The sequence below is a fragment of the Sceloporus occidentalis genome, unplaced genomic scaffold (genome assembly GCF_023333645.1).
Source record: "Sceloporus occidentalis isolate IW3139 unplaced genomic scaffold, rSceOcc1.0.p SCAF_51, whole genome shotgun sequence".
NCBI lineage: Eukaryota > Metazoa > Chordata > Lepidosauria > Squamata > Phrynosomatidae > Sceloporus > Sceloporus occidentalis.
This window is the reverse complement of record NW_028317031.1, coordinates 1,714,149-1,727,328: the sequence shown is the minus strand read 5'-3', so window position 1 is coordinate 1,727,328 and position 13,180 is coordinate 1,714,149. Positions and strand designations below refer to the sequence as shown.

Genomic DNA, 13,180 nt, shown 5'->3' with positions numbered 1-13,180 from the left:
GGAGTAATGAATCACATGTGACTATCTGGAAGTCTGGTGGATGAACCAGGTTTTGGCAGATCCCAGGAGAACGCTACCTACCAGAATACATCGTGCCAACTGTGAAGTTTGGTGGAGGAAGGATAATGGTCTGGGGCTTTGTAGTCGCCGTGTTTTCTTTCGAACACATTTTGGACAATGCTATGCTTCCAACTTTGTGGAAACAGTTTGGGGAAGGCCATTTTTCATTCCAGCATGACTGTGCCCCAGCGCACAAAGCAAGGTCCATAAAGAAACAGATGAGTTTGGTGTGGAAGAACTTGACCGGGCACACAGAGCCCTGACCTCAACCCCATCGAACACCTTTGGGATGAACTGGAACGGAGATTGCGAGCCAGGTTCTAGTCCCATCATCAGTGCCTGACCTAACAAATGCTCTTTTGGTTGAATGGGTACAAATTTCCTCAGAAATAGTCTAAAATCTTGTGAACAGTCTTCCCAGTAGAGTGGAGCAACTCCATATTAATGTCCATGGTTTTGGAATGGGATGTCCAAGATGCTCGTATCAATGTGATGCTCAGATGTCCACATACTTCAGGTCATAGAGTATATGACAATTAAGTGCTCCCAGGAGAAATAAATAGTATTTATAGATGAATGAATGGGGATTTTAACAGCAATAGCAACGATATTTCTAGCTGCATTTATTTACAAGGTGTTGCATTAAGCAATATTGATGGATCAGCACCTTTAAAAACAGAATGTGCAAGAAGTAATAAAGCTAGTAGGTTAAAAGGCCTGAAGATATAAGTGTGATAAGGAGCTCTGCTATGTACAAGGTATACAAAAATATTAATAAAAAATAAGCTACTCCCTGCAAAGGTATTGTGCCTAAACCTGCCTATCACTTAGAGAAAATTAATACCCGTCCAAGTAAGTACAGCAAGGATATCCCCTCTAGGCGTTCAAAACTTTACCCACCCAATTTTTTTTTTTTTATAAACTGTAAATAATGCAGGTACCCACCCTATGTCTGTCTTTCTCGAACATTCCTATGAAAGATATGCAGCTAAATTGCAAAATGAGAGAACATGTTTTATGGTTTCACCTTTAGTGTTAAAATACCCCATTACTTATAACACAAAACAAGAAGGCAACCATTGGGTTAATATAATCCAGCCAACAAGCCCGACAACAACATTACTTCATTCTTTTTGTTTTGCAGTAACATGTAAAAGAAATGCCCATTATTCATAATCAAGCAAGAATTTCCCAAGCTGATGTTTAAGTATTTTTTGTAACTAGTATTAAAAAAGACTTAAAAGGGACACCAGTAACCAATATATTTAATTAATGGTGTGTTTCAGACAGAAATCAATCATATGTTACATCCATGTGATGTGATTTTATTTAATCACATTGATAAGATGAAGGCATCTGCAGAATTCTCTCTAATATGAACCACCTATGGGACATGGTAGCATCAGAATACTACGGAGCCATTGATTGTCACGGTGGGTGCTACAGCAGCATTTCTTTTTTATTATTCCTGCCCAGGCTAGTCTCGTGGGAATCGAGCTGTATAGGCCGCCTGCGCAGCATCACAGCAAGCGACACCTAGTCTTACGCTGCGGCTCCTCTCTGATATACAGTGGACAGTGCGGTGGACATGTTCTGTTAAATGAAGTTGGAGCAGGAGAGCTTGAAACAGATCTATCCCTGGCATTGTGCAGGTCGTCCAGAACCATGCCAATTCGGTAGGCTAGACAGCTGAAAATGCCCCTGACTTATAATGGGCCAAATTTAAGTCACAACATTTCCAAGGGGGAAGCAAGTGCCCCACTTTCCCTTACTCCCAACGGACGTCCATGAAGTGACATTATTATATACAATCAGACTAGGAATGCTTATGTTCTACAAATTGCGGTTTCTGACTAGAACCAAATTTAAACTTATGCAAAGTTGCCAAGAAACCAACAGAGTTGTGTAGATGCTTTCTGTGGGGTGACTTTCTGCATTGGAACATTAACGAAAGGCAACTCTATTAAACACAACTCAACCCGCAAGCACATTTTGCTTGCGAGAATGCCTTTGACTTGATTTAGTCACCTACGTGAGGCTCTTTATCTCTAACTGTGCAGAGTGGCCCCTAATAACAAACTTCATAATAAATAAAAAAAACATTTATTTCTCATGACTACAATGTCCTTTTTCCCCCTTCACAAACTCGGGTCTTTCATGCATAAGCCAACTCAATGATTGTTTTTGTATCTATCCCTACAAACAAAAGGTTATGTGGATATTTAATCAAACATGGTTTAATTTTTTGGTGCACTTCAGAGCCATTCAGTCGCATATGATTATTAACGGTATGTTTTCATATAGGTGCAGAGTAAATTCTATGGAATACTTACCTGTTGAATCCATAAGTTCAATACAATAATATGTATAAATCATCTTTGGGGTCAATAAAAAGTCTGCATTTACAGCAGACCAATGTCCCATGAAAACAATGTGTTGTGTGGATTGCCGCACACACAGGTGATTTTTGTCCTCCGTTTTAAATCAATGAATGATCTACGTGGAATCTCGCTGTAACATATATAAACCTGTGCTTAGAAAATGTCTCAAACCAACACAGCAATGCAGGCTTCTTCTTCTTCAGGATCTTGTATCATAAACCCCAAAATATTTGTTTCATAGGCCAGGATGTTTACTGACGAGCTTGTGCCCATGAAAAACATGTGGAACTACAAGGGTGGAATTGATATTGAAGGCATGGGGTTTATACACTAAAGCAAGAATTGTCTGGTGGGTTTATAGTTTCACTGTTCATTATAAAGGGTCAGCCCAGTGAGCTTCCAAGGCAAGAGGAGCACAAATTACCTTAAATACTGAATGGCTGAATCTGTGAGACTTCTAGTAAGTGAACCATGAGTTACTCGAAGGCAGCTACCAGAAAGTTTGCAAGGTTGGCTCTTAATGAGGCATAAACCCAAAACTCACCTACACACTCCTTTAGCAAAAATACCCCTAAGATGGTTCTACTTCCCCATTGAGAAACATCCGATATGTTCTGGTGGAGAAGCATAACCTGCCACTCAAAATGATTTCCAAGGCCTGCAATGTGGGGTGGACAACATAATTGGGTTCATCCATAATGGAGTCCAAACATCACCAGAAAGAAAACACGACGACTACAGTCTAAGGGGTTACAAATATTCACTTTATTATAAATAAGAAATACTGTTTTATACATAAAAAAGTGTTGTGTTTCTGTTGAACCCCTTCTCCCCAGGACAATAATAAACGTGACCACAGATGAACCCCCTTTTGTCCATTAAAAATCCAATATTAGCCACTGCTAGCCTAGAGTACACAGGGATAAACTACCTTCTCAACCACATATACTTCCGTAATATTCAGCAGGGTGTCTCTTTGGCAGTGAGGGTACTCAATGGCAGATATTAAATTCTGAGGTTAAACGTTACCGTGAGACTGAGAAATGTTTATATACGTCAGGGGTCCCAAGGGGAGTTTCAATACTGGGCAGCTATAAGGCTGTGCTGTAACATACAAGTATCTCTGCTCCTAGAGGTTTAGTGATGTAAAATTCTGGGGGACTGACAGAAGAAATGGAGAATGGGAGGAGAGGGCGACTGTTTGGGAAGGTTTAGAAAGAAATAAAAGTTAAATCTGATGCACCCCCTCCTCAATCACACCCCCTCTGTTCGGCAAGGGATATATTTACATAGATAAGATAAAAACAAACAGACAAGACATTCAACTTGTGTTATAATCTGGATAAAAAAAATAGAACACTCACAGGAATCAAGCAAATTCAAAATAATCATTAATAATAGCACCAGTGTCATTAAAAAGGGTCGCTCTCCATTAACAGAGAGGAGAGTTACGAGGGGTGTGGAGTGTCTTGGGTGGGGGGTCAGAGGGGGATTAATGGGAGAGAAGACCACATGTAACAGAGTTAAGGTTTCTCAGAACTGTAAAGACAGGAACAATGTGCATCGCTGGAATACAATTATCTAACGGGCTTATGAAATATCTCTTAACTTTAAAAAGGGTAGTGCAGTAAAAACAGCATAACTAGAGTTTTCAAAATTATATATATGCTTTTTTTTTTTTTTTACAAAATAAATACTTATCTGATAAACGTATGATAGTGTTGCAACAGATTTGCTATGATGATAACACCGGCTTAACTTTACTCACGGTCATTTCTTGCTGTGCAATCTATATCATCCCTAACTTCGCGCAGATCAGGTTATAGGGATCATTTAAATTGCAGCAGAAAGAAATGCCAAAATCTGGTTTAAATGTCTGTTCCGTGAAATAAAAAAATCCCTTTGATAGTAAATTTTGAAAGATTGAATGCATTGGTAATTGAAGGGATGAACTATGATATATTAGTGAATGCAAGGACAGGAACAGTACTATATAATGCATCTGTTGGCAACTTGTATTACCTGCTGTATCTGAAGTGTAGGAAATATGTAAAGAGGTTTTAGTGTGCTATTAATACACCGTCAGTAATAATAATTACCGTTCCTTTAACAAACTACCTGGTTAGACAATTCACTTTAAGATAGATAGCTTCATACGAGGAACTTACAGTGGTGTGTAGAACGATATTATGGGTAACCTCGACACACAGGGCTTGGTGATTTCCCTAACTAGAAAATACTAGCTTATTCTTAACTACATCTGTCTGCCATCTGACTTCTGCAAACCTTCGTCATGCCCTGAACTAGATTATGAACTGGAGGCTACTGTTCACAGAATGAGGTAGACAGATGGGTCCCTTACTTTGTGCACAGTTCTGAGGTACCAGGACATCCATGGACACTGTTACATATGATCAGGAAGACACGGACTGGGCTTCTGATTTCCCTGGGTGGCAGCAGCTACAATGGACCAGCCAGTAAGGCGTTCTTTCCTCTATGCTCACTGTGGATCAGGGAAATGTCTTATCTCCTTCACGCCAACAACAAAACCCACGTACAGAGCAATAACAGAAGCCCACTCCCTACGCCCGCAGGGTATTTGTGCTGTCAGGGCTAATACTGGCTGTGTGGCTAAGCTACGAGGCAGGAGCCCAGGCAGTTTGGTTAGTGAGGGAAAGATAAGGAGCATATATATAATATATATAAATTGTTTTATAAAGTAAAAATTTGCAGCAGAAGCCCCCTTTCATTTCAAGAGGGATGGGGAGCATAACTCCCTTAACCACTTCTATGCCATAGAGGCATTTAATATATTACGATAAAGATTCTGCTAGAACTGAAGCAGTTAACATCTGCTACAGACTCATGGTCCCTGGGCTGAGACTGTAGCGAATGCCTTCAGCACCATCTTCAGGGCACAGGGGGCTTGCTATGCATAGCAGTGTTTAGTGGCCACCTGGCATTCCGCTTACTGCTATATACCTTCAAATTTGCTCTGAATAAGGAATCACAGTAAGTTCTTTGAGGCCTCTGGTATACGCGACATGGAGTGGGGCCATTTAATTGAAAGGGACTACATTTCCAAAGGTTGTAACTTCCCATTCACGTCAATATTCATTGGGCATAGAGTGTACAGTGTGTAGGGCAAATAGTCTGGGGTAGGTGAGTAATAAGGCACTTCACAGCCAAATGTGGGGGTTGATGAGGGAGGAGGTATCGTGTAACCTCCTGCCTTTCTTCCCAAGGGGGCTTGGCTTTAGGGTTTCTCAATGATAGGGGTGTTATAGCATCCAGGAGGCAAGGTGTTCTTAATGTCCTCAAGGTTGCTGATGTCTTTGAGGATCTGGTCAATGTCTCGTTTGTAAGAGAGCAGAGCTACATCCTGCAGCCGCGCCGATTCCTCCAGCTCAGCCACCTTGCGGTCTAGATCGCTATCACGGAGCTGGCTTTTTGCATCGTTCAGTGTCCTCTCCAGATCATTGAGCTTTCCGACATCAACTGGGTCCAGCTGACCTGTAATTCCAGCAGAAAAGAAAAAGCGAAAAAAGTGTGTTAACCTGTGTGAGGGTGCATTACGGCCTGTGTAAGAAGCAGGCAGACTAGATGATAGAAAATGTTATAACGGCACGTAGGCAAAAATTGCTAGAATATAAAAATCTTACAAAGACCAAGAAAAAAAAAAAAAAGTACGTCTTTATGTAAACTATATCAATATAGGGCAGGCTAAACGGGTCAGAAATTCTACGCACGTCTATGACAAGGAGGTATGCAAAGGACAACCTGAATTTAAACCATGTATTTTTAAATTTGCCAAGTTTTTGCTGGAAAGTTCTGAAGCTCTGATTGGGAGTTCAAATAGAATATAAACAAACTTTCTAAACAAAAATACATTGCTAAGCAGTCTTATAAATAAATCAGCAATTACCTAGGCTCTGGAGCAGTTTGTTAATCACTTCAAGGACATCATTCACAGAATTCTTTGCTTTCTTGGCATTGCTCTCGGCTTCTTGTGCTGCATCAGATGCCTACGAGAAGGGGAAGCAAAGGTTAAGCATTACAGATGATGCTGGCTCTTCTTGCCTACCAACGTAAAGCCGTCTACTAACCATTTTAGCCATCATCATGTCTTGATCAGCTTCTGACTGCTTCTGCTTCAGTTGGTCCTCCGCATCTTGCAGCTGTTTCAACATATCCTGCAACTCTCCATCTAAAGCTGTGACGTCCTTGAAGGTGTTGTCAGCCTGCGTCCGGGCGATGGACGCATTCTACGAGAAACAAGAAGAGAGCTCACAGCATAAGTACTCCAGAACAGTGTATGAAAACCATAGTATGAGATTTAGTCCTATATTCTATGGACACGGAAGCAAACGTTAACCTCAAGAACCGTATCCTTGGGTTCTGTAGGGTGGCTGACTAGTTTATGGTTTTGCGGAAGTCCTCGATCAGTAACTCCTCAATCTAATAATTATTAAACGGGATGATCATATCACATTTCAGCTGCTTATTTATTATTAAGCTTATTTCAGCTTAAATTTTAATAAGAGTAATATTTGCGCAAGAGTATGTTCTAAATGCAATATCTAACAATTTTTTTATATTTTGTTAATAGTGTTGTACATTATCAGAGATGTTGGCGTTTTTGGCTCTATTAGAAAACAGGGCAGAGTCCTTTGTGATGTGGTTGGATATTTCATACAATTAATTAGAACAATTAGTCTCAACTCACTGTATCAGTCTCAAAACTCTCAATACCGCTCTGTTTTCTACTTGTTTGCAAACTTGCATTTTGTATTTCTCTGATGTGATCATTTGAGTGGACAAACCAAGTGCAGGCACTGAGCAGATAATGCCTACCCGTCAGGCCAGGTTTTACAGGAATTCGCCTCATTAAGGAGGAGTGCAGAGTTGGCAAAATACCCCCTTTCATCTTTGTAATAAATACAGACAGTTGTAATTACAGGCAACATGATAAGCACTTCCAGGTGTAGAGCAGATCTAGATGAAAGTAAACTGGTAGAAAACTAGCTCCTTTTTTCACACTAAGCCCAGAGTTGTTCTATACGTATCATTACCAAGAATAAATGGCTTCAGATTTTTTTTATATTAACCCTACAATAACTAAACACCTGTATTATAATTTTACTCTTGCATAGATGAACAAATAACATGTCAGACCAACTACAAAAAAAATGGCGAGGGGGGGCTTATCTACATAAATGCTTTATAAAGTTTTCAAAACAGCTAAGATGGGGTTAACTCAACTTCATGATAAAGGACAGGTGAAGAATTTTGGAGCTGTTCCATTGCACTGCATCTAGTAAGAATAAGTTTTTAACTTGTACCCTCCCTATTTACTACTCAGTGGTTACCACTCAACACTGTGCAATATGGATCACTATTTCATTTATGATGAAATTATTGTGTGTTAATATAGAGGCGACCGGCCAATGAAAAGGGTGCAATTATGCCACATTGTCTACGATGATCTAAAAATTACACAAGATGCCAGGATATTTACGAAATACATTAATAGTTTACATTTTGGACATCTTTGGCAATCTTCTCAGCTTCCTCTGCCTTAGACTTGGCTCCTCGAGCATCAGCGTTGGCGTTGCCTAGTGCATTTTCGGCTTGACGAGTCTTGTTGTTTGCTTCTGCGATGGTTTGGTTAATCAACGGGACCTTACGCAGCGCCGCTTCTGCTGCGGTTTTATTGTCATTCACCCTCTTGTCAAAATCTAGGGGGAACAAATAAGTGTGTAAAGTCTCACTGCCCAAGGATCTGCTACCCCTATGATCTAAGAGTGGTGGGGTGAGAGTTGACTGCAGTTAAAATGAAGGTCACAAATGATAAAACTACATTGAGCACAATGCCGGGTTAGATTCCAGAAACCTGAAAGCGATCCTAACCTCGCAGGTTATTGAGTATTTCATTAGCTTCCTGAAGAGTCGTCCGTCCTTTCTTTGCAGCCTCTTCTGCTTGTGCTTTTGCAGCATCGGCTCGGGCCAGAAGTTGGTCTGCAGTCTATGTGGAGAAGTTACAGGACAGATGAATATATTGAATATAAGACCCAATGAAAGGTCTGCAGAATGACACTTATGACACAAATAACAAAATTGGATGATTTCATTAGCATATCCCAATGCACCTGGATGTGCTCCACAGACTGGTATGCTATTAAGCATTCGCCTAGTAGTAAATCCTGCTCGGTATATATATATATATATATATACATATGTATATAGATAAGCATTAAGGGTGTTAAGAGTGCTATCCCAGCTACACTAAATGTAACACTTTTATAAATAGATGAATTAGAAACATCATTTCTAGTACTGTTATAGGAACTGAAAAGGGCTTCTGAAAAGTTTTACGTGATTAAAACATCTGAGGAAACAATACAATTTCTAATGTTAGGCTAGGGAGCTCAATATTATGTCTAAGTGGAACAGCACCTTTAAATGTTTCCTGACAAATAAATGTTTATTTCATATAAATGGATTGTTAAAAAGTAACGCCTGGGAAGTTATATTCTCATTTACATCCACAGCGGCCTAATGGGAAGGGAATCTGATACAGGATTCGGAACAAATTTATAGCATTTGATGTCAATACCACCCTGTGGTTATCAGAGATACATGAAGTACATTCCCCTTCACATCAACCAGGCATTAAACATTTAAAATACACACCCGGCACGTGCCGTTAAGCAACTGGCTTTATTATGGTGACCCGCAGTGTAAAAGCGTACGAACCTGTTGCTCGGTCTTCCCTTTGTCGAGGAGGTTTTTGACCTCCATCTCCCGGCTCCTCATGTCCTCGCGTAGATCGTCATAATCTCGCAGTTTCCGGTCTATCAACAAATCCAGCTCCTCTGCCTCTTTCTGGATCTTCCCAGCTTCATTCTGTGTTGCAGGAAGGAAAGGAGTTTAGTGTGAAGCCTGAAATATTGGTTTACATCAGAATTATAATAGTACAAGAAAATAACACCTTCACGTGTCTAAAGTGAAAATAATATATATATACTCCCCACAAGTTCTGCAGCTCCCAAACACAACACTCCTCACAAGTGTATCAACAGCAGTATATCGAACAAGGGGCGCAAGAATATGTGGAGAAAAACAACAACACAATAGTGTAGCAAATTCAAACAAAGTATCTGTGTGGTGAATATATATTGCACTCACAAGAATAACTGGTAATAGAGGCTCATCAGATAGTATCAGATCTTGATCGATCCTGAAATGCAGATAAAAGAACCGCCAATGGTGCAGTATAATTTGGAATAAATTTTAATAAGAAAAAAACTGGATAAACTCACAAGTCTGTTGGCACAACACAATGGTTATGCTAAAAGCGCAGTGTAGAAATTAAAATCCAGCAGAGTAAAAAATGTCCGTATAGCAAAGTCGTTCAAAATCTCTCTCAACGCGTTTCACCAAACTAGTTGGCTTCTTCAGGAGCAAAATACAGATATTACAAATGAAATACACTAAAGTAAAAAGCTGCAGTCTATACATATCCGTCCATTTGATCCATTTTTAAAGATTCCCGTCCAATCACGTCCTCGAGCGGCTACGTCATCACGTCCTCGAGCGGCTACGTCATCACGTTACCACGCATTGACGCGATCACGTTACTTTTATCATCCGTACAGCAGCGCGATCTCGTCATTGTACGTGTTTCATCACTCCGGGAGGGAGTGATGAAACACGTACAATGACGAGATCGCGCTGCTGTACGGATGATAAAAGTAACGTGATCGCGTCAATGCGTGGTAACGTGATGACGTAGCCGCTCGAGGACGTGATGACGTAGCCGCTCGAGGACGTGATTGGACGGGAATCTTTAAAAATGGATCAAATGGACGGATATGTATAGACTGCAGCTTTTTACTTTAGTGTATTTCATTTGTAATATCTGTATTTTGCTCCTGAAGAAGCCAACTAGTTTGGTGAAACGCGTTGAGAGAGATTTTGAACGACTTTGCTATACGGGCATTTTTTACTCTGCTGGATTTTAATTTCTACACTGCGCTTTTAGCATAACCATTGTGTTGTGCCAACAGACTTGTGAGTTTATCCAGTTTTTTTCTTATTAAAATTTATTCCAAATTATACTGCACCATTGGCGGTTCTTTTATCTGCATTTCAGGATCGATCAAGATCTGATACTATCTGATGAGCCTCTATTACCAGTTATTCTTGTGAGTGCAATATATATTCACCACACAGATACTTTGTTTGAATTTGCTACACTATTGTGTTGTTGTTTTTCTCCACATATTCTTGCGCCCCTTGTTCGATATATTACATCAGAATTATTACAGAATCATTAATATGCTATTGCATTCTGACCCAACAAAGTCTGTCATAGTTCCTATTAACCCCTTCAATCCCCTATAGACGTACCGGGACGTCCAAAAAACGCCCACAAAGAAACCCCTATGGACGTCCCGGTACGTCCAGCCCTTCGTGCAGCGTCAGGGACACATCCCTGCCGCTGCACGGGAGACCAGGCTGTCGTTTGACAGCCTGGACTCCCCACTGACAGCAGAAGCCGGCTTTCTGCTGTCCGATCGCCTGTAACAGCTTCCGGCATGAAAGCCGGTAAGCTGTTACCGGTAAACTGCGCGATCGCGCAGTTGCAAACGCGCGATCGGGCATTCCCTTCTGGGTTACGTCACTGCTGACGTAACCCGGAAGGTCATCGGAAGACTGGATATCCCCTGCGGGGATATCCTGCCCTCCGATGAGGCACAGAGACGCTGCGATCTCTATGCAGGTCTGTGAGGACCTGCATAGAGATCACAGTGTGATCGGTGCAGGGGGATCGCGGGGAGGGGAGTGAGAAACCATCTCTCTCACTCCCCCTCCCGGCCTGTAACAGAAAAGCTGAAAAAAAAAAACGGTTAGTCATTTAAAAATAATATTAAATAAATCATTAAAATAATAATATAAATAATACTAAAAAAAATTATAATATGAGCTGTGATGTCACTGTGACATCACTGGTATGTTCAGGAGGTCCCTAGGAGGACCTCTAACCATTACTGTGTAAAAAAAAAAATGTAAAAAATACAAAAAATGTAAAAAAAATTAATAAATTTTTTTTTAAAAAAATATATAAAAAAAGATAATAAAAAAATTCTTAAAAAAACCTTACATCCCATTGCCCTAGCATAACATCTAGCCAGTATAACCCTCCTGCCCCCGTTCACAACCCCCAAACCCGTTAAGCCATAGGCAGAAAAATTATACAAAATTGTACACCTAATAGTATGCTCCCTGGTGCTGGGAAAGTCTGGAAAATCTATATAAATTAGGTATTTCTGAAATCAGGACACCTGAATTGATAAACTTGGAGGGGATTTTCCATCACTTTACCTAATTTTGTGAGGATTCAGAGGGAAAATGTAAAACAAAATTAGTTTATTTTTCTAATCTTCGCTAGTTTTTACTAAATTTCTCATTCTAAATTTTCAGCTAATCATCCAACTATGGTATCAAACGAAAGCTCTATCTCTCCTTGAAAAAACAATATATAGTTTACATGGGTACACTATTCACAGGAAAGGAGAATCATCGCTAAACCGACATACCCCAAAAATGGCAAAATTGCTCTGGGCTTTGAGGTACCAAAAACCCCTGGGATTGAAGGGGTTAATCAACAAAACACACTCTATGGAAGATAGCCGTCATTATTTCTCATACGTTCAAGAAAATTAAGCATTTTTTGTAATTATACAAATTTAAGTAGTATCATATTAGATTTTGCATTGATTATGACAACGTCTCTCCTAAAATATCTTTAAGGCTATGTCATACCTTTTGGCGGCCAATCTATTCACAAAACATAATGTAGTCAAATATGTCCTCCACAACATAGACTATGAAGATCACCATAGTACCATCTCCCCCATACCGTCATACAGGGTCCGCTGTATTGCTACGTACTTGTAAAGCTGTTGTATCGATGGGAGGGATGCTAGTCAGATTGGCATAGATCTGCAAAGCCCGATTCCCTGCCTCCTCAGCCTCGGCATGCACTTTGGTGGCCTGTTTCTCCAGTTCCCGGGATAGTTCTTTAGCCTGTGTATATCTGAGCAAAAAAAGTAAGAATCAGTGTATTTATATCAGCAAAAATTATTGTGCACGTAGCACTATTACAATATTAAATATGGCTTAGAATTTATCGTGCTTTTTGTTTTTATCGCCCAAGTTTTTAGAGTTCTATTACTCTGGCCTACTGGTTCTTGGAGCATTACAGTACAAATGGGACTTAGAAGTTTATGTGATCATTGTGACATCAAATTAGTTAAGTGAAAATGTGTGATTTGCATTAACTCTGCTTTAACAAAGACAACGAGACAATAAGGGCAGTATACATCATCGGATATGCTCAGTTGTGTTCTTTGCTCACTTGCGGTTTAGTTCTTCAATCTCTGCTGCGGTCTGGTTCTCTGCAGCAAGGGTTTTCAGTAGTAAGCGATAAGCTTCATTTGCAGTGTTGTTGGCTTCCTTGGCTGCTTTTTCAATCTCTTGAGCTTCCTGAGTATGTCTGGCAACAAAAGACAAAGGCAAGTTAAGGTTTAAAAATGTTCATGTTTACACCTCTAGATTAATAACTTCAAATTGCACTATCCAAAGAACCTTACACAACCCCAAATACTGGTCACTAACATCAATCATTAGCTGTAACAGCATAAATACAAGCAATGATACATCCGGACCGGCCT

At 40.1% G+C, this 13,180-nt stretch overlaps 1 protein-coding gene across 1 annotated transcript in view; it reads right to left on the bottom strand.

Moving 5' to 3' along the window:
• Positions 1-5,697: 5,697 nt before the first annotated feature.
• LOC149288412 (laminin subunit gamma-1) overlaps positions 5,698-13,180 on the bottom strand; it is a 44,722-nt gene continuing 37,239 nt past the window's right edge. Inside the window, exons 21-28 of the mRNA XM_089491604.1 lie at positions 12,865-13,002; positions 12,399-12,543; positions 9,198-9,347; positions 8,352-8,466; positions 7,980-8,179; positions 6,548-6,706; positions 6,367-6,466; positions 5,698-5,954 (exon numbers count right to left, since the gene is read on the bottom strand). Coding sequence (XP_089347730.1) covers positions 5,698-5,954; positions 6,367-6,466; positions 6,548-6,706; positions 7,980-8,179; positions 8,352-8,466; positions 9,198-9,347; positions 12,399-12,543; positions 12,865-13,002 — 1,264 coding nt within the window. The remainder of the gene's footprint in view (positions 5,955-6,366; positions 6,467-6,547; positions 6,707-7,979; positions 8,180-8,351; positions 8,467-9,197; positions 9,348-12,398; positions 12,544-12,864; positions 13,003-13,180) is intronic.